Below are 21,768 nucleotides of genomic sequence, written 5' to 3'. Positions count from 1 at the left end.
CGTTACAATCGATCGTCGCCACCTCGATCATTATTGTTATAATCATTATTATCATTATCGTCAGCTTACTCGTCATGATCATGGTAATCATCCTCAGAGTTCGTACAATCGTTTTCGTCGAAATTCTCATAATTAATATCATCATCATTATATTATGAACAATAGGCAACACGACAAGAAGAAATGTTTTCCGACATACACAAAAAGGAGAAAGACCCAACCTAGCAAACGCAAGGGAACATTCAACACATTTCTATGATCATACATGGGTTTCGTCATTTTTCCGTTATATTCGTCGTCTTCACCGTCTTCTCAGTACTCATTTCTTCTTGTCATCGCGAGTTTCTTCCATTCCTTCAAGATATATCATTAGGATGGGGTCATTTCTAAAAATTGCACGCAGTCAACAAGAGCCCCTTCGGATCGGCCCTCCAGACACCTCGTTGATTCTGGATTTGAGTTGAAATGAGTAGATTTTTTTTACTGTTTTGCATTGATCATCGGAACCCCGGTCTCCTCCGAGATGACTCCACAATGTGCTGCAGCGGTCATCGCGGCTCGAGCGGGGTCAGAAGAAAGTTTTTCATAGGTCGACTGTTCGGTGAAGCTGAGGTCCGCGCATGCATCGAGACCACCTGTCTCTGTACGGCCTGAGCAGCACCAGTCCACCTACTACTACCTAGTAGTAGAATAGAAGATATTCGCTACGTCCCATGGATGATGGCTGTATATTCTCCGCTGTTGCCGATGTATTTCTCTGTACACTGATCCAACACCCACGGTTGGTTGCTCGTCTTCAGACTCGTTTCTCTTCGTCCCATAATTCAGCTCTAGGTTGATAAGTTCAGTGAGATGGCAAGGATAGGACAGCTGAGGGAGGAAGATAAGGGGGGGAATGGAATGATTGGAGGATGATTGGAACATCATGGAAATCGGGGAGAGGGCAAGGGGAGGCAAATTCGGTGCTGGAGAACCGTGAGTGTAGTTCTGGGCATTTTCAATAGCCATACTTCATGTTGTAGCTGTAGTTATCCGATGTTCTCAGTCAGCTGAGGATCAAAATATTGGTTCTTCTTCTTCATAGTAGGAAATTCTCCAATCCTGGATTGCGAGACATCTGTTGTTTGTAGTACAAGACTCATTGCGCTCTAGTGCTCGCTACCGACGCTGAGGTCGGTCGGCATTGATGGCAGTTTCGTCTCCTCTGGAGTTGCGGAATTGTTGTTCAATGTCTGGGCCTGACCCTGCGCCGACAGGTCGAACAAACCCTCGGTCGGCGGCGGAAGACCATGAAGCGCTCCAGTTTCGTCCAGACCCCCTGGGCCGTCAGTGTATTTGGTTGGAATACCTTTTCGTCGCTTCGACGATGGAGGAGCGAAAGCGGCTAAACTGTTTTGAATCTGTTGAACGTTTTGTAGTTGATTCTGCTGCGCCATCAGCGCCAAGAAGGAACTTGCCTTTGCGAAAGCCGCTTGGGCGGAAGGGCTTGGAGGGCTCTGGGACAATCTCTGAACGAGTTCCATTGCTCCCGGTGGAACTTCGGATCGGAGAGAAACGGCCGACTTCAGATCATCGCTCCCTGCTGTCGAAGGGGGCTGTTCGGGACTCGACGTGAAACCGCGGTCCAGTCTGTCGACCGAAGCCTCCCGATCGAGGGAATCTCGATCTGCGTCGGCTTCCTCTTCCATTTCTAAATCGTCCTCGGCTTGCAGAGCTCCCAGCTTTCGCACGTCGAAACCACGCAGTTCGTCTTTGAACTGCTCCTTGATCTCGTCGTCGGCGTGGAAGCGAATCATGTGGTGTCGCAGGTTGCGTCTTTCACTAAAGCCTCTTCCGCACACTTTGCAATAACACGGTTTCACTCCTGTATGGATCCTCTCATGGCGTTGTAGCGAAAACAGCCTATCGAACGACTTGTCGCAAAAATTGCAGTGGAACGGCAAACTACCGTCCGTCGCTGACGAAACTGCAAAGAAAAAGCATCAGTCAGAGTCAGCTGCGCTCGAAATCACTGGAAAGGAGGACCTATCATCAAATCATGGAAGTCAGTTTCCATCTTTCAAATTTTTCGCCTCAATCGATGCTCGAGGCAAGGAAGCTTGTTATGAGCTATCGTTTCATCGGTTCCGTTGAGGAGCCGATTCCCCACAAGGGGCAGATCATGCTCGTCTCACCCTTTTTCTTAAGCTCCTCCGCAGGCGCATGATGTGTAGGCGTGGTGCCCATATTCTGCGGTAAAATCTGGTTGTTGTTCGAGTTCGCGTGGAGATTTGAATCTTCGGGTTCACGTTTGATGGATGATCGACGATCCTCGAAATCCTCCGTCAACTCCGTGCGAGTCTCCCTATGATGCTTCTGTCCATCGTGATTATTTGCATTTTCTGTAAAAGATCGGGAGAATTTCAATTTCAAAGTTTTTCCAAGGAGTCAAATGGGGCGTTGTTTGAGAAAGGAAGGAACATCACGACCATCTTTCTGAATCATGAAGGGCATGCAATCGGTGCTCTTCGTGGACAGTATAGATATTTTTCTCATATTCTCGAGGAGTCTGTTTCGCTCTTTGTAGAGGATGTTGAAAGCTTGACCGCCCCGTCAGCTTCCGTCGGGGCGGGCAAACGGGTGGGCGAGAAAACGGGCTGGTCGGCCGGCTGGCCGGTCGGTTGGTCGGTCCGCATTGCATATATATTGAATATGACAAATCTTCTGCGCGTTGGAATCGAATTGGCTCGAATTTTCTCCCGCTTGAAAAGTTGCCAAGCAAACTGGCAACGATGAAATGGGCTTATTTGTTTTGCACACGACGAGGAGGCCGGTCCGTTCCTTCAAAGCTCAAAGAGAGTTTCAAGGTGGGTAGGGGAGCGAGGAGGAACACTGAGCTTTTGCTCGACTGGCTGGCCGCCGGGCAGCGCGCGGGCTGGCGGGCTGCAAATTCGTTCGTTCTTTTCGCTCGTTTCTGCTACCGTTCGCCTCGCCGACTGGATGCTAAAACCCTCAGAATGCAAGCGGACATCCCTGACCAATCGCAAATAGTCGAGAAGGGCCGCGACACAGCTGAGCGTCCATCCAGTCGCTTGTTCGTTCGGTCGACCAGCCAGCCCGCCAGCCCGCCAGCCAGTCAGACAGTCGGCCAGTCAATGAGGCTATGCAGAGTGTAAGGAGATCCTTCAAATGCAAAATCGTAGCTAGTTGTCACTCAGCGAGCGACTTGACTGACATCCGACTGACCGGTGGATGTTTTCATAAAAGGACAGCCATCTCACAACTACTATTCGTATTGGGAAAAAAGCGAGTCTTATGCAGCAGTGCGGCGACATCAAACCGGACAACAGCCAGCCAGCCAGCCAGCCGGTCAGCAACAACGACACCGACGACTGTAGAACGAACGGACGCTCTTCGAACAGCACATCCAACGACAGTTGACAGCCAGTGACCACCGAGTAGGGAGTGCGACTCCGAGCGGCAGAGGGAAACCGAGAGAGGGGCGGGGTGACGGGCACGGAGCTGCGGAGGGGGAGAAGGTTGGCGGGAGATCGGGAATTGGGGGGCTAAAAACGAGTAGAGGCGGCTCGGAAAAGCAACAAGACCCGATGACGAACATCACCTTTATGTATTTTGCCGATGGCGCGAAAACAAAGCGAAAGTGAATTCGAATTCGCGCGTTCGCTCGCCCAACTGTCCGGCCCCGCCGCTGCATTTTGAGGGTGGAGCGATATTTCTTCTCGTTGGTATTCTCCCGTTCTACGCGAGACCGCTGTAGCGCGTATCGATATGCACTCGCTCGCCGTGCAAGGGAGCGAGTGAGCGAACGACCGACCGACCGGCTCACATATCCATCTATCTAGCTATCTATAGCCAGTGTTGGAGCTCGAGCAGCTTTAGGCGAAGCTACTGGAATTTGCAATAACTTCAAAAGCCCTCTTCGAATCTAACCATAGCGGCACTCGAACGAACGGACGGACGAATGAAAAAAAAAGAGACGAAAAAGAAGAAGGCAAAAAAGGACTTCTTTGAATTTCTTATACTGCCTCTCCCCATGGTTAACAAGAAGAAGTGTGCGACTCTCCACCGTTGTCCCTCAGCGCTCCGAGCGAGCGGACGAGCGTCCCTATATATGCGAAGAAGGACTGGGTCTCCTGGTCGGTCGGTGAGTCCGTCCGTCCGTCCATCGTGCCTCGTTCGCTCGATCGGACTGTCTGGGAGAAGCAGGAGCAACGCGGTTTAAAGCTCCTATGGTCGAAGTGAAATATGAGGTTGCCTACGGGGACTAACCAGCGCTAACCGTGAGCAGCTCGCTGACTCATGAGGCCAGTTATGCGCAGCAGTCGGCTAACAGTTCGGGAATGGCCGCCTCAAGCGAAATGCTCGAGAAATTTAAGCCCAGACGACGACAACAACGACGACGACGACGAGGACCACCACTATCACCAAAGCTAGATGGCCACTCCCCGGACGGATGAGGTTCAGATTGTCGTCCCATGATATTTCGCTCGACCGCCACCGTGCTCGCTTGGCCTTGCTTTCCCCTACCGGAAGACTTTCACTCTCGGCTTCGCAGGGACAAGAGCGTTGTCTGCAACTTCTACTGCGGCCAGCGATCCGAATCTCTTTGACTTCGAGATTCCAATCTTCGATATCATTCTCCTGGCGGAGATCATCATTGATTCGATCTCTGAATGAATTATTATTCGTCTTAGGATCTGGCGGTAGATCGTCACGCAACAGTGTCATTCGGTTTCTGTTCCATTATCTGGAGGAGGTATCCGCTCCCTGGTCGGCGTTGGGGGCGAAGCCTTCCGAAGAAGTTGATCGGAATTGTTCGGCTCACCTTTAGCGAGTTGATGCAATTTCATGTGGTTGTCGAGCTGATCTTTGAGTCGGAAGAGCGCTCCGCATTTGTTGCAGTGCTTTTTACGGTTATCGGCAAAATGGAACCATATCAGATGACCGAGGAGTCTCTCCAGAGAAGCTTTCGTACGGTTGCAAATCCCACAGCGAAACAGTACGAATTGCTTCATGTTGCTCCCGTCCGGCAACACACCTGAGCGAGAATGAAAAGAAACTTTTAGAGACACTGGGAACGCAATCACATCGGGAGGAAATTCCACAGGGGTCCGAACCGGACTCGTGATCGATCCGATCGCCGCCGCTCATTCTGTTCCGAAGACCTCTCGCCTCTCACCTTTGATCTGTATGGCAAGATTTGTCTGACTTTCCACATGCATGCTCTTCATGAGTTGGAGAATCGAGGGCGCATGAAACGACTCCTGTGGAGTTGGCGTTGAAGGGGCCGTAGGCGGATTCGAGCCATGACCTTGCTGACCAGAGCCTTGGCAAGGATGTCCTCCCGAGGTACTCACTACCGGAGAGGACATTGGTGAAGGCATCGGGGATGGCATCGACGACGGCGAGGGTGTAGGGTTCGTTGATAGCAGCATGGGTGGTGATGGTATGGTCCTGCGAGTAAGAATGGAATCGATTAGGATCAGCTAGCTTACGCGATCTGGCTCATTGGGAGACAAATCCGCTGCGCAAAGAATGCCGCTGGAAGAGTTTCCCAGCTTTTTTCGCGCACCCACATCCATGTGTTCTTGGGCTCCCCTAGATCGTCTCCTCTGAATAGGAGCGAACGACGGCGGGCTTGACCCCGCGAACTGTGAAAGATGCACCTCGATCCCACGGGCCCCATGCAAGCCGTATGGGGAAGCTGGCAGCATCTGTCTTCATGATGCATATTCCCTTCCCACAGGGCACATTTGCCGTTAAGGCCATTTGAACGAAACCTCCAAGGGAACGAGCGGATGCGATGCGATGCAAGCACCATATTTAAAGCTCGAGCCCACCAGCCAGTTTGTCTGCTTGCCTTACGCCTGTCTGCCACCCGGAGAGCATCGCGGCGGCAAGCCCATTGCGCTCTAAGAGATTTCGAGGCGGATACATTTCGACAATTCCGAGCTTGAGTCCGAATTTGCGGCGAGAATTCATGCGATATCGGTTCTTCTCGAAGTTTTAGAATCTATCTCATCAGGGCGCGAAATTGATCCTTCATTCACGGGTGCAGGTTTGCTTTAGTGTATTCGGCTATGATTAGGAGATATGCCGGGGGATCCTCCCCAAGTCCGAGCTAGCTGCAACACGTGGTGTTTATGAAGAACGCAAACTGACTGTATCTTTCGGTCGACTGACGACTGGGCAATGTCTTGCTCGTATATCCGGCGGATAGCCATATCCCTTAAATTGCTATTCACACAGCTGTTCCAGAGCACCACCAAGCCGGCAACCACTACCACCAAGATCCCTACGAGGCGACGTGGCCAAAGCTGTCGTCGATTTTTTACATTTTGGCCACCCTCGAGAGCTCAAACATTTTCATACGAGAGTCCCGTCTTTCTTCTCGAGTTGGGCGCGCGTGGATCGGACCCGATGGATTTGCTCGGAATAAGCATCTTTTCTCTCCTCGGCTCCTCCATCGCAACGATATTGGAGGAGCCGCGTCGGATAGTCACGAGAAGCTAAAATATTCGGGAGGATATCAGAGAGAATAACCGGATCCGGATACGTTCTGATATAGGTTTGCGAGGAATCTTTCTGTCTTCAGCTCGATTACGTCCATCGAATTATACGAAGGGAAAAGCGACGCGGCCGATTCGGAGTTCTCTTTTCGCTAAGTTTATGATTTATTCAGTCAGCTGGTCAGATAGTCATTGGTGAGGCAAATCGGCAACGTGGGCTTTCGATGGCCGAGTTCGGATTCTAGCGGCAACTTTGAAACACATTGTTCTGCTTCGGAAGCATCTAATAATTGAATTGGAACAGGACGTGGCACGGACGCGGAGCTTGGACACGTTTTCAATGGACAATCGAAAAGCAGATTATTATTTTATTTAATACCGAGTTCCGTTCGGCACAAGCGTAGAACAACTTTGCTTTTGTACCTGCCCCGCTGCCCTACCCGTCGGATTCTCCTCCGACTCGCTTGTATGGCCGCTCCCTTTAGAATTCTCTCGAGGTTGGTACGCTTTTCGGTGGTACAATGTTATAAATATGGAACGCTCGCTCGACTTGTTCCCTGGGCTTCGGGTTCGCAATAATAGCACGTAAGCAATCAGTCGAGGCTTTCCACCGATTCGGCTGTGGAATTTTTTCTCTGCGCTTCGACCTTCACGGAGACCTCCCGGCATAAGCGAGGGACAAGAGGCTGTCGAAGCCAAGTCTGAGCACTTGCCTCCATTCTGTGCAGAGGGGCGAGCTTTGCATCGTCGACTCCGACGATGGGAGACCAATAAGCGCCGGGCATCTAGCGATCAATGTCTCATCGTGATCCACGGGAGTGAGTGTGTGTATTTTCAGTCAGAGCTAAAGACCTCTTCAATCCCCGTGGGGTGACCGTAGACATGTGCATATCTCTGTTTTGATGTTGATCCCCCATAAATCATAGCTATCTTTACCAGGCGAACGATCACTCGAGCTGGATCCAAGCGTTTTCGATCCGGGCCAGCGAAGACGCTCGGATCAAATCTACCGGAGACATAGGCGTAAGCACATAGTCAAGGTTTGCGTTTGGGGCGCGAGCGAAGATTTTCCCGATCCCGCGTGCGCTCAACTCCGTATCGGCCGCCCATGGAGCGTGATTCTCGGGGTCGGGACAGAACTTACGCCTACGTTCTAATATGATATGTACGACCCCGCAGCTCTATTGAGCAGTCAGTCATCCAGTGGAACGTTGGGCTGCATTATGCTAGTCTGCTCGGCTGCCTTCTGTCTGTCTGCCAACGAGCATGTGCTCCGGACAGCGGGTCTTATCGAGATGCTGCGTGCAACAGCTTATGCAATGCACGGAGCACTCGTCTTCCGTGCAGATGTCGCTGGGATCAGAGGTCTAGGCGTATATGTATCAGAACAACACCAGATCGAGATCTGGAGCCGACTTCCCGGGCGAGCCTCCGAGGTTCAAGCCCTGCTTGGCGGAAACCACCCCTCGTGTTCGGTTCCGGCTCGGTCGGGAACGTAGGCTTGATCCGGCCTCTGATCGACGCAGTGAAATGACTTCACTGCGCTCGAGCCCGCGTTCTGGACCCGTGGCGCGGGCTGTAGTGTTTCGATGCAAATCTGCATCGGCGAAGCGAAAGATGCCGCGCGACAGTAAATACAGCGCGGATAAGCAACAACCTGAGGATCAAATAAATAGGCTGGAGTGTGAAGACCTGTCAAATACATTCGTCGCGACACGACAAGACGTGGAATTGAGGCTCGCGATAATCGCGGACGACAGCGAGCGAGCGAGAAGTGTGATCAGAGCGATCAGGGGTCACGAAAAAACTGATCGCGATTGCCGAGAGAATCGCCCGCATCGGTTCGGGGGAAAAAACTTCCGCGCACAGCAGAAGAAAATATGGCCAACGAGGAAGAGATGAAAAAAGAAACCAACGACCATCCGAGACGAGGGCCGAAACATAGGAGACGAGCATGAGCCGGGAGCGGCAGGGGCAAGCAAACGACAGAGGGCGGGAGGGGATAGGCGGTAGAGATGATGCTACATTTGTGTAAGCATCCATTGAAGCTGAACATCATAAGGGGATCATTGGGGAGTCGAGACTTATCTGAGAAATATTATGAGCAAATACTAAGAGGAAAGGAGCAGGCCGGGTCAGAACAAGGCTCCATTTCGTACATTGATAAGGCGTTGTTAATAGTGGCCAAGCGGGGGCAACGACGCGCTTATCATAAGAAGATTTCTCCGCACAAGTTGCACCGACCGTGAACACCGAGCGTAGAATACGGGCCGGATATCGACATCTCTCCAACTAAAATCAATAGGACTCCGAAGACGATGACTAGGACCAGGGAGAGAGGATCGAGCGGGCGAGTAGGAGAACTTTTCCTTAGGATAAATCTGAGCAGAAAGGAAGCCACGCCCGAAGGGGCAGGAGGCAGCAACCAGCTGAAATCCTCCAGCAACGTGTAGGGAAAATGCTTCGCTTTTCAAGCACACCAAGACAACACGGGCAAGACCACGGCAACCACTACGACGACGACGTCGTCGTAGGAGACGGCGGCCACCCACAGGAAGACATCGGTCTTCGAAAGCAGACCTCTGGCGCCGTATCGATACTCGGCTCATTAATGCTCGGCTTATTCATCAATGTAGATACTATGGACGGACGAGCGAGCCAACGAGGTCGAGAGCGTGGCCATCAGCACGAGAATAGAAATACCGCTGACATCGAGAAAGAAGAAGAGACAGGAGGGAAGACACACACATGTCTACGTACGCGGACATCCGAATACCCTACATACTACGAGGGAGACGCGGACATGCAGACACCGCTCACCGATAGACACAGAGAGCCGGTCACTTGCATAAAAAGAACATCGCAATGCGTTTACATCGACAACATTAGCGCTGATGGAACATCTTCCGGCTGCCGAGTGTGTAGGTATAGACTACTCGCTCCTTGCGGCTTGATTCGACCGACCGGGGTTTGTGTGCTCCGAGCGCCGCCGACCTTTTCTTTCTATGCACCGATTCAGCTTGGGTGGTCACGAGAGGATATCGCCGATGCAGTGAAACCGTACCGTGTACGCGGATGATCGAGACCCTCCCCGTGCGAAGAAAGGCTGTAGGCGTCCTCTGAATAGTCGCGGTCGCCTCGTCAGTGCTACGTACACACACATAGAAACACTCACGCTCTACATGGCCTGTCTCGTGTGCCCGGGAGAGGATGATAATCAGATTATCATGTAAATGCTCGTGTTTTCCATAGATGCCATAGATATATCAAGCCTTATGTATTCCACCTTGCTCGGCTGTCGGGAGGTCTGTCCGCGCGCCTGTCCGTGCTTTGCGCGCCGAAACACAACTTGCGTGTGACTGTCCAACATCCTTTCGTTCGTTTGTTCGCTCTGCGTTTCTGTATGGGGGTGCTAACGATGTAATCTATTAGCACGGCTGACCCCATAGCGAGATGCAAATCAGTCTGTCAGTTCCTCCGTCCTTTTGATCGGATTGCCTGTCGAATCGGATGCCGGGCCAGGGCAAGCAGCCAAGACAAGAAAGGCTAGCTAGCTAGCTTGCATGCCCGTCCGCTTGACCACTCGTCTTTGCGCCTGCTTTGCTGACTGACTGCCCGCCTGCCTGCTTGCGTGATGCAGTCTGTCAAGATGCCTCATCATCTCGAGGAAGGGAATAGACGGCTCCGCGAGGGGAGGTATGCACCGCGCCAATGGTCGTCGAAGCCTTTATTAGGCAGATCCATTGATTTCCGTTCGAGGTGTCGTTAGCCACGCCGAGCTCTAAGTCTGAGCCGTTGAGGGTCGTGTCGAGTATTAGGGCCATATGGAACAAACGACTATGGGGTCGTCGATCGCGCTCCGCGTTATTGCCGTCAGGAATTTTCTCGGAAAAAAATAAAGCATTTCTTGAGAGCAATCGCGCCAATTAACGAAAGCGTCCCGGCGTCGATTCGAAACTCCCAATTCAGGCAGAAGCTGCCGCGAGCGGTCCCTGGAATTGATTGGATCCGGGAACGACAGACGAAACACCGATCCAACGGTGGCTTCGGAAGAAATACCGAAACTTGATTTTCAGCGCTTCTCCACTGCGTATGGGAGCGATAAGATCGGCAACCCATGATTCGGTCCTGAAATGCTCAATGCCACAGATTGTGTGTTCGTAGCGTCGTGCCTGTTTGTGTGCGTGTATCTATAACTGCGAGCGGAGCGCCGATCTCGTTTTATGCCCCGCGCCCCTTCCAAACAACAAATGCGAAAGGCAATGGACCTAAATAACCAACAACGGACTCCTTTGTTGATAGCGCTCGCTGCGGCCACAGGGCAAACGCGGTCTCGCATCTGGCAGGAGAAGCAAAAACTTGTCGCCCAAATGTTGTTTTGCACGGAGAGCGTTTTTGTCGTCGTGTACGTCGGCGGAGCGCGGTCTGTCTGCTACGCAAGACGGAGCGCGACAAAATCAGCGAACGTAGCGAACAGTGCCCGGAGGAAGCTGCTGCCACCGCAGCTCAAATAGGGGTTTGGGGAGAATTGCAAGGGAAAACGAGACTCGTCGCAACAGAACAAAACGGAGATACGCCAACAGGGAAAAATCCCATCATGTCCCCGAGTGGGAAAAATCGAGGGACGGACGGGGTCCGAGTCTTAGAGTAGACAGCGACCGGCAGACTTCTCTACGGTGTGATCTTTCTTGTTCGGGCAACGTTTGCCGTCGGGAGCGCGACTACTAATCATGCTCAGAATATCGTTGTTCTGGCCTGCCGACCTGAGCGCTATTCCCTCCTCAAATTCGGTGATTTCGAAAAGTCATGAGAGTTTGATTATCCGTAGTTTCAGGAAATCTTATCATCTGATGGTGCGGAAATTCCGACCGTGCGTTCCTGTATACCCACTGCAGTTGGCCCGTTTTACGCTCAATCCGGCTGAGCCGAGGGGAGTTCGGCATATGCAGAGCGGTAGATGTGTGAAAGCAAACAGCTAATGGCGTGGCACTGCAGCATCTATTGTCCTAAGTCTGACCACTTGCCCCCATTCTATGATTTGCCTCGAACGCTCGCTCCTCCGTCGGCGTTCATCCGATTCCCTCCCCTCCACAGGCCCCCGCCGTGCTTTCCTTCCGTGCTCGCTCCCCTCCTCCTTATTTCGCTTGTCTCGCATCGCCGCGCCGAGACCCACCGAAGGAGATGGAGGGAAAGGATCTGTAGGGGTGAGATAATGATGAATACGCAGTTCGTTATCGCTAATGAAGCGTTGAGCCCAGGAGCCGCATGGAGCCTTGCCTGCTGGAGCTTGTAATGTATTATTAGATTCTTTGTTCGCCCTCTCTATTCGCTTTGTTTAGTCCACGTGGTTGCCGAGAAGCTCGTTGTCCGGCTCGCACGACCCTTGCTTGACTAGGATCCCTGTTCGACTGGGACGACACCGACGACAAGCTCCAGCTGAACATCAACACATCCATCCTTTCGATCTTGTGAAGAAGATGTTCGCTCGTGTGTTGTCCATCTCGGCATCAAGAGATACTCAGTGCGTGGCAAGCACCCGGTGAGGATAGATACATGGTCGGTCAGAGTACGAGGCGCCGACGACGACGACGGCTGCGGCGGCGGAGAAGAAGAAGAAGGAGCAAAAAAGACAGACATCAGGCGGCCGACCAATGCAAAAGTGCTGGCGACGCGCTATCGGGCCCGCTGCTGAGCTGGTCACATGCTAAGCGGCATCGGCACCGCCCGTTCATTCGTTCGCTCGTTCAACCAGGCCGCCAGCCAGGGAGGAATACAGCGTGAGCATTAATTGCAAACGAATAACTCATCCTCTCGCCGGCACCGAGACCGATTCATCACCGACCGATAGAGTGAGGAACAAGCGAACCAAGCATCTAACCGACCGACCAACCGAGTGACCGTGTCGTCGTCATCGTCGTCGTCGTTGACTGAATGGCGCACAGGATCAGAGGAATAAGACTCGGGGAGGAGCTCCCTGAATTCGTGGTGCTCGAAGCTAATCGAGAGTGAGAGATAATGGGAGGTTTCCGTCGATGGAAGAATAGGACCGAAGAAATGGAAATCAAGGACTACCCTATCCTATTTTGATGATCCCCGATCCCGACGTGCAAGTATCACTGAGAGTGTCGAGGGATGCGATGGCTCGGCCCTAAGATTGATTCCCAAGATACACGCTCGGATGGCGGGGGAGATGTGCGGGGAAAGCGAGACGCAACGGCAGCGAGAGAGAGACAACGAACATAGAACAGCATATATGTAGACATGAGGCCAAAGAGGAAGGCGTGAAAGAGCCATGATTGAATAGAACTCCTAATGGATGGATTATCGGCTTAGCACATCGGACCGACCGAGAAACCAACTGTGACTTGCAGCCAGTCGGGCACGCTAGCGAGCTGGCCAAGCAGCTCGGTGACCGGCCGGGGTGGTCATTGTCTCTTCGCTCATTTCCTCATAGCTCACTCACTATATATCGGTAGTGCCCGGACTGTTTCGACCCGTTCGGAATGCACCGCGGTTCCTTCTCGCTGCTAGCTCGCAACGAGACGATAGAGCAGTCCCGAAGGCTCAAAACCTACGACCAAAACCTCGAGGAGGACTCGCAGTCCCCTTGCCCGAGGTCCTGCGCAGTCTTGCGATCGCCGATGATTTTAATCAACATTATTATTTTATTATTAAGGCCGCTCGCGGTCCGAACCCCCCCCCCTATCGACGACTCCCAGTAGAGCGGAATTCATGCGAAATATTCTGTTTCTGCCGTCACATGAACGCCCTCGAGGTGGCCTGATGGCCAAGCACGGCTGCGCCCGGCGTTCGCTGACCGACATGCGAGGCGCCTCGGACGAATGAGATATCTCTTCGGTCTCGTTGGACAGGAGAACGGCGAGTTCTTCTGAAGCTCCACCAAATGCACGGACCCGAGCTTACGCCTTCTGAGGAAAAGGAGGCTGTTTTATGCTCCCTGCGTGTTTTGCTGCCTGCACGGTCGCCGCTCTGCGCAGGGGTCATTAGTCGGCAGTCGTGGTGCCGGCGGTGGTCATGGTGGCGGCGGTGCCATCACCGTTGCTTGCGGGTAGTGGCAGAGGAGGGGGGGCGAGCGAGCGGGCGGAGTAGCGTTCGCTTGCCGTCTCCGGACCAACTAGACGAAGGAGTTGAACGTTTAGCTTCGAAACGTCCGTAGTCAGCCACGCCGCCGCCGCCACCGCCAGTTCTACAGCGAGTAACAGCACTAAGGCGGCTCACGTACATTCAGGGTATTAACCAAGCAGGCAAGAAACGCCGTCCGTTCCTACGGCGAACGAGCGAGTAAGCAAGCCAGACGACCGACCGACCGACCAACCTTCCAAGCAAGCGGCCAGTAAAGCATGTAACCGGCCAGTGGCAATACAAGCCTTAGATGGCCTAAGCCGGGCGCCATCGACTGCCGAATATGTGGGCGAGCGAGCGAGTTCTTGAAAGGAGCATCGGGGACCGCCAGAGGAACGAGCTATAAGACATTTAGTGCACGACGTGGCCGTCGTCCGGCGGGTTTTTCCCCTCTCTATCATTTCCCGCTTCGTCTTCTGCTTACCATACGTAGGCACATTCGTGTATGTACACGAACGCAGATCGTACACGGTACGGGTTGAGGCTCCGAGCGCGCAGATACGAACCAGATCTATCGGCGATCGGGAACATCTCCCCGTTGGAACGATGCGCCACCGTGGACGCGTGACGTCTAATCGGGTCTCGGAGCGAACGTCGATGCAGACTTCAAGTTTCATCTAACGGAATATCTTCTGCCTTCGATTCAGTGGAGACGGTCAGGAATTCTCTCGGAACCCTCGAGTGCGTCCAGGATCGCTCGTCAAGGACGTATTGTGTCAGAATAGCGAGTCGACCGTGAACGAGGATGGAGGAGCGCTCGCAGGTACACTGTTGAATAAAGCATTCTCTCCCTTGCGTTGCCTAAACGCATGAAACGAAATTCCGCGAAGGCAAAGCTGCCGAACAGGAGGAGAGCGGGCGAAGCCAGCTCGGCGGTCGGACGGGAGCGGTGGATAAACTTTGATATGACGAAATGCAATATGGTTTGCTTCGCCAAGAAGACGGCAGCGGGTGCAGGAAAGCGGGCACCGATGCAGCCGACAGTACGCACCAAGCAGTCAGTTTGCCTGCCTGCCAAGGAGGAGCCGATTGGAGGAGGGTAAACGGGAGATTCAGACAGAAGGGGGACGGGAGAACGCGAAAGAGACCGAAACGAGGACTAAGCAAAGAGGGCTACCAAAAGGACCCGGGGAGCCTAGCGGGGCCGGACTTAAAACGGGACGTGGGGTATTTCGGCCGCGCAGGCAGACGGCCGTCGGACGCTTGGGCCGTCAGAGGGGCTGGCGGGCAAACGGACTGGCAGGCGGGCGGGCGGGCAGGCAGGGCAGTTGGAGAACGAGACGTTGTAGGTTGAAAGTGGGAACGGCGCGAGTAGGCGCTCGTTGGCCGGGAGTTATTGAATTTCCCTGCGTCCCGTTCCGCCGTCTACCGTCGCGGAGCGAGGCCCATGCCAAAACGAAGGCAAGCGAGCGCGCTCTTGTTTCTTGTGCGCCCGTATTTCTCTCGCTTTTTCTTCCATTCTTCATCTCGTGTTGGCCCGATTGGCTTCCGAGCTACCTTTCGGGTGCCTACGGCTCCCGAACGATCAACCGAAGAGTAGTAAGCTTCCAAGCAGGCAGGCGACCGTACGCCGCAACGCGATATTGGCTCGGTGGTTCGCTCGTTCTCTCTCTTTCCCGCTCTCTCTCTCACTCGCTCGCTCGACCGCCCCCCGCCCGCAGGCTTGACGAGTCAGTCTCTCGCTTCTTATGCCTGCTGAAGGATCGAGATTTAGCTGAATTTCCATTATAATATAACGACGACGTCGACAGCGATGCTGCTCGCTCGGCGGCCGTGCGACGCCTGCGTTGTCGACGCAACCGCAGATGCCGACGGTAATACTATGCTGATCAGTTGTCTAATCAGAGATATCTTCCATCGTCTCCGGCACATCTTCCACCACGCGCAGATGGCGGTGATCGCGATTCTGGTTGCGGCAATGGTCGTCCACCGTTCACGTGCCACTGAAGGCACGTCGTTCCGGCGGTTTAGCGTCCGACGAAAAGTCTCCGTCAATGTCCCGCTCGAGATGGCCGGGGCTCATGCCGCGTGAGAATTTCACTGTTCGCCGCCGATTTGTCGATTTCTCTCTGCGTGGAATCAGTCCAGAAGAAGGAACGCGATTGAAGAGCGTGACGCCTCCCATCGAAGGGGTAATCGATCGTCTGAAGTTCGAACGATCATCAACCCCGTGTCGAGTGAACTGCCTTCGCAGCCTGGTCCCTTGACCCTCTTCGCTCGCTCAGCCGCGTGGCTTTCGATCCGAGTTGTTCCGAGTGAAGTCGCTTTGGACTCTGTGGACAGCCAACTAATCGACACATGAGCTCGACGAGATGTCGGTAATGGACGGATTTAGCGCCTATCTCCACCAAGTGGCTGCTGCACGGAAGTTGCAAGCGTCCGCCCCTCCAGTTCCGTCAAGTAGAGCGTTGTCACGCGAATCGGAGATCATCGACTTCAGTCTTGGTCACGGATCACAACTTTCCCCCATATGAGTGGTCTTTGTCAACTCTGCTGTACGACTCTTCCGGTGATGATTTCGTTCATCGAGCAGCTCACTAATGAATTCAAGCATTTCGCGCAGCTCCTCCGGGGAGCCCCCGAAGGTTTATGCGCACGATCACCTGTCGACTTCCGGACCCACGATAAATAACGAAACTTCGCATGAACTTACCCCACGCCTGGCGAGGTCCTCTTCGTGAGAGACAATGGCTGATCGTCCGAATTGCCACCGTCGAGAGATTTCTTAAGCAGAGGCATCGCTTGACCCATCATCTGTAGCTGATCTCTTTTGGAAGACGGGAACACTGGAGACATCGTGGGCGAGGGTGGACTCGTGCTTCCTCCAGCCGGTTCTCTGCGCATACGAGATAGTCTATGGGACAATGTTGGACTGCGGCCCGAGAAGAAAGCCAAATTAAGACCGGATCTTAATCTCGAACTAGAACAGCAGGGCAGGGGATCGTGGGGCTCATAATTCACAAACTACGTGCAGTCTCAGGAGCGAAGATATCGATTGGGTGACAGATCCGAAAATCGACCGAAAGATAACTCACCTAGGCTCGGCGCCTCCTCCGTCGGAATCGTGCGACGTTTTCACATGAAAACGAAGAGTGTGTAGATACTTGAATCCACGACCGCATTCGTTGCACGTGAAAGGTTTCGCAGCTGCCGCCGACGGTCGGCGCGACGACTGCGGGGCTCTCAACGGGCCGCCATTGTTTCCGGTGGGTGACGGAATTTGCGGCAGCGGGGACAGAAGAGGTTGAGGAGGCACTAGGGGAGATGCCCTTTGTTGCTGCAGCAACTGGTGCATCTGATTCAGTTGGCTCATGTAATCCATGGCGTCCAGACTTCGTTCCTGCAACGGCAAGCGCATGATGAACGCCTGAGCGACTAATATTTCAGGCGGAACGAATACTATTTCGCGACAGGACCGTTTCTTTCCGGCGAGAGTTGGGGGAAATAGCGATGCCAGTTGTGACCCATATTAGTTAAAACGACATAGTAGACAAATATCGAGCGTCGAATCGCGCTACACATGGCTACGTTTTTACGATTTTAAGATTCCACATCAAACTTAATGAACAGCAGGAGGCCGAGGGCGCTGCACATGAGTCGAGTAGGGGGAAAACTCTGACAGATTTATACTCGGCCGAAAAACTTGGCGCCGACGCCAATTGCGACAGTGTCCTCGTAAATTTGCCTATGTGGTCGTCGGGGAAAGCGCTCGGGCCGGTAATAGCTTGTCGGAGTGGTGACTTGCTCGCCACCATCAACGACAGTGGCAACAGGCACGATGGCAACGTTGACAACGACGAGCAGGTCGACGACACAAGTGGTCGCCGTTCCTCCCTCGAATGGGAGACGTGATTGCTGCGCAGCCGAATATTCGCGGCTCTCGATCATCACCGGCTTATAAACAAAACAATAATGCGCTTCCTGATTTATTGCCAGCACGTTGGCCGTGTGGCTTCGCCCGTTCCCTCATGTCGATGTCACTCCCCGAACGAGAGACAGCATAAGAGGGAAATGCGTTGCTCACTATGTATGGAGTCACCTCCGACCGCCGCGGACCTAATATGCAGTAGCGACCTGTGACCCCGTCCCGCGAAAAGACATCAAGCCGAAGATCTTGAGCTATGGCCGCGTCTGTCCGGGATCGTACTCACTTGGGCTTCACTGAGCAAGGCGCGATCATTCCGTGAATTTTCCAAGATTCGAGGTCTGTCTAGACCTACCTAGTATGCAGTGTCTGGAGATGTGTTGTGCCACGGAAGCGGAGCACTGCTAAGTGCGTGACACGACGGAAGGCGACGACGGTTCGTGGATTTCGAGTCCGCTCGTTTTTCGTCTTCCTGCTCTGCACCGATGCTAATCGGCTCAAGCTCGCGCTTCGCTCAACGAGCTCGCAGGGGGTTATCATCGAATGATTCGCCCTTGTTGTGGTTCTTATCACGCCCGTTGAGCTGAATCAGGCAACTTCTCCCTCCAATTCTCTCAAGGGCTCAGAAACACGCCTATTCGAATATCATATGGAAAAGCAGAAGTCAGCTCATGTGGAGTGGCGGAAAGCGCCCCCACTCAAAGAGATCACGATGATAGTCTGTGATCGGACGTGATCTTAACATGACCCGCCACATTGTCGCGGTGAGAGTAGATTAGTAACAGAAAGCTCTCGTGTTAAACATCCAGCGTGAAAGCTCATATCTGAGCCGAGAGCCATAGATATCATTGCAGTTTGATCACCGTTTGATTACATACGGATTGTCAAATTATTGCTAATTGTGGCCCTGCCTACAATACCGTTCGCCACCACCGTTAGCACCGCCAGCTAGAGTAGGAACCACACTCGGTCGGTGGCGGCCGAGGCGACCGCCCAGAGCGTTTTGTACTTGATTAATGTTGAGTTTGATTCGAGGTCAAGCCTCAAACTATGTTGGGGAACATGCCTCGCACAACACACAATTAAAAGCCAATCAACGCTTCGTACCCCCAACTCTGACCGACAGTTGTCGTCTGACTGTCGCTGATGTCGCTGATCCGCCCTATCCATATAGCACCCAGAGCCATCGATTCGCTTCCACGAATTGCATAAGTTCGGACGGCACGTCGACCGGGAGCCATTCGCTCATGATAACTTTTTTTTGCGTAAATCTCTTTCCGAATGTATCTCGGCACCAAAAAGATCGATCTCGCTTTCCCGAATCGATGAAAAAAGTCCTCTGTCTGAGCCATCTGGAGGCGGTCCGCCACGAACTCATCAGGGACGTATCAGAAGCAGAAAGAAGCGTTGGAGATTCGCGAGAGCGATAGGCGCACGGCAATACACGTTCGCATCTGGGATCAGACTCGTAAAATTCACCCTCGACTGCTGTAATGTCTTTGCGCTCCCTTCGCTGATGGCTGGGACTAATTGGTGCCCCACGAAAGTTGATCTACCCGGAGCGGATTGTCATACGCCGCGTTTCACAAGGTCCAGACGACCAGAGTCAAGACCGTGAACAGAAAAGACATTCATGGGGAGATTTCGGTAGTCGGCGAGGGAAAGATCGTGAACTGCCCAGGATCACACGAAATGTTCCCCAAATTCATAGGATGGAGAAATATTACCCGAACTCGTTGCCAGTTGACCACTTGTCGTCAAGCTCCGAATCTCTCGTTCCCCGTCCCCTCGGTCGGCTCGCTGGTCCTTCCGTTCGCTCGTAGGTAGAAAACGGAAAGACCTCAGGTCGAGTCCGAGCATCGTTCCGTATCCGCGATGTTGGCGACGTCCGGGGAACTATTTATCATGAGAATGTCAACCCGGCCAATCGGATTTCAACTTGTTCCTCAACGGAAACACAGCACTTGAGGTTTGACTGTGCCCTCGCAGGCTCCATCGAGCAAACTCCGTCGGAGGATCTCGAGCGGTCAAGCCACCCACAATTTTAGGGAGTTCGAGTTGAACTTGATATCGTTGCAAGGGCAAACGTCAACTTTTGATCATTGTCCCGATCGGGGGCTCATCGAGGCTTGAGAACTCCGGTTCCATCTGATGGGAGATTTCCTAGTCCAGTACGGGCCATGCGAGTCAAGTTGTCAAGTCAAGTTGTCAAGCTCGGCTATAAGTTAAACCACTGCCTTCGATCGGCTCGTCGTAGGCATAAAAATGATGGCACGATTCGCGTGCCATCCGGCATCGTAGAGGGTGGCGGGGCCCGCGGGCGAAGGGCGGGTCGCGTTCATAAAATATTCGAACGCGTGCTGGGACCGTTCCCCGACTTCACTCACTCGCTCAGAGTGAGCGGGCGCAGTCGAGGAATAGAGTGAGGGTATTCAAAGACGAGGGAAGGGACGCGCTGGAATATTCAACCCTGGGGCCCGCTAGAGGGAGCCAGCGCGGACCACTGAGGGCCGTGCATATGCGCCCGCCCGCCCAGAGAGGGTTGGACTTCACGGCATCGTTCTTCTTCAACTCGTTCTACAATACAGCGATGTGTAGAACCGGAATGCTCTTGACAGCTCTACTATCCAACTCAGTAGGCCGATTCTGATGCGTCTCGATGGAATAATCCAGACACGTTCGATGCATGACGACGACACGCGTCGAATCAGAGGATAATCGTCACGGATAGGTTCCGATATCGCTGGTGTCGAGGGAATCGAGGCGCGGGGAAATCACTCGATTGCCCCGATTTTTTTTTTTCTCGCAAATCTACGGAATCCGGAGGCCTGTTGGGCTGAGTGGGCTAATGGCTCGATCCAGCAAGGAGTCCCGGTACAGTAAGTCATGGAATTCGGAGAGCGCGTCGCTTGAATTTTAATTTGCATAATATTCACATCACGTGACGCGAAAGCATATCGGGATCAAATAGTTTTTCGATATACGTAGTCTTCTCGAGGTGCTCGTCGGCCGCGTGAGTGAGCGGAGATATTCAAATTTCACGGCTTCGGATCATTCCAATCCATCTCGCGGAGCCCCGAACCAAATCGAACTCCATCGGAAAGCCTTCAGATTCGATCCAAGAGCAGAATGTCACAGAGAAAAACAGTCGGATACCATTCAACTTACGAATAATTCCAGCTGGATCATAAGATTGCAGTGTCGGTTGTCTCGTGCCTCAATATTTCAAAAGCCGCACACTTAAACGAGTTCAGTCCTTGAACTCGCTCCGATAGGATTGACCGTTCAACTTGTCGGTCCGCGCACAACCTTCGCCGCCGCCGCCGTCAACGCCGCTATTGTTGTTATGCTTGTTGCTTTTGTTGTCGCTTGTTGTAATATACTGTTGCTCGTATCGTCCGCTACTGCCCCCGTTCGGTCACCGTCGGACAATACGTCACAAAACAGAGCTAACTATCCCACTCGAGTTCTATCACAGTCAGTTTCATAGGAGGCAGAACGAACACCAGGTAGAACACGTTGAGCTATCAATCAGTGGTACATGACGTCACTCGCGCTACGGAATCGCGCGGGACGCGAGCGCAATCCGGCCGCCCGCCTACCGTCCAGCGCTCATTGAACAGACACTACGATCGAGGAGGCAACTCCGTCACCGTTCTGCACATCATTCACCATCGGCACCACTGCCACCACCATTCGGATCGGTGCACGTTGTAGAGTAAGCGAAGACCGGGTTCGCGCGGTGTGGTCTGGGGCTCGTGCAGGCTCTCACTGAGAGGCGACGGTTGCTGCCTGCCTGCCTGCTGCCTGCTTGCTCTGCCTGCCTGCCTGCCCGCTTGCCTGCCGCCTGCCTGCCTGCTTGCCTGCCTGCCTGCTTGCCTGCCAGCTCTCTGAATGTATACCCACTGCCCTCTGGTGGGTGCACGGAGAAGCACACGCTGAGCTTGAACTCCTTGGACAGACCCACCATCACCACCACCACCACCGCCATCATCATCGCCATCACAAGCAGCAGCGACTTTGAATTAGCCATAGCGGCCGCGCTGTCCTTACGACTCTCCACCACTCGCGACGCGGGAGATCGTGCGCGCAATCAGGGAAAGGATGAGGCGCAATTCATTCTCGAACCTGATGGCACTTTATCAAAAGTCGGCCTGATCCACTGAGGTCGAAGTTCCCCCGGCGAGCAACAGGCTAGACTCGGCTCCGAAACTGAGAGAATCTGCGTAAACTATCAAGTCACGATTATTG

General features: G+C 53.3%; 1 protein-coding gene across 1 annotated transcript; it reads right to left on the bottom strand.

The window, feature by feature from the left end:
- Nucleotides 1–1,148: 1,148 nt before the first annotated feature.
- LOC100900819 (fez family zinc finger protein erm) lies at nt 1,149–20,706 on the bottom strand. Its single transcript, XM_029110678.1, has 7 exons — nt 20,686–20,706; nt 16,688–16,992; nt 16,306–16,524; nt 5,180–5,454; nt 4,826–5,038; nt 2,175–2,381; nt 1,149–1,966 (listed from the first exon to the last, which is right to left on the bottom strand). Exons 1-7 carry the CDS (start codon nt 20,704–20,706, stop codon nt 1,149–1,151), a joined length of 2,058 nt encoding a protein of 685 aa, XP_028966511.1.
- Between the last annotated feature and the right edge of the window lie 1,062 nt (nt 20,707–21,768).

Source organism: Galendromus occidentalis, unplaced genomic scaffold (genome assembly GCF_000255335.2).
Source record: "Galendromus occidentalis unplaced genomic scaffold, Mocc_1.1 scf7180000077006, whole genome shotgun sequence".
Taxonomy (NCBI): Eukaryota; Metazoa; Arthropoda; class Arachnida; order Mesostigmata; family Phytoseiidae; genus Galendromus; species Galendromus occidentalis.
This window is presented reverse-complemented; position numbering and strand designations above follow the sequence as displayed.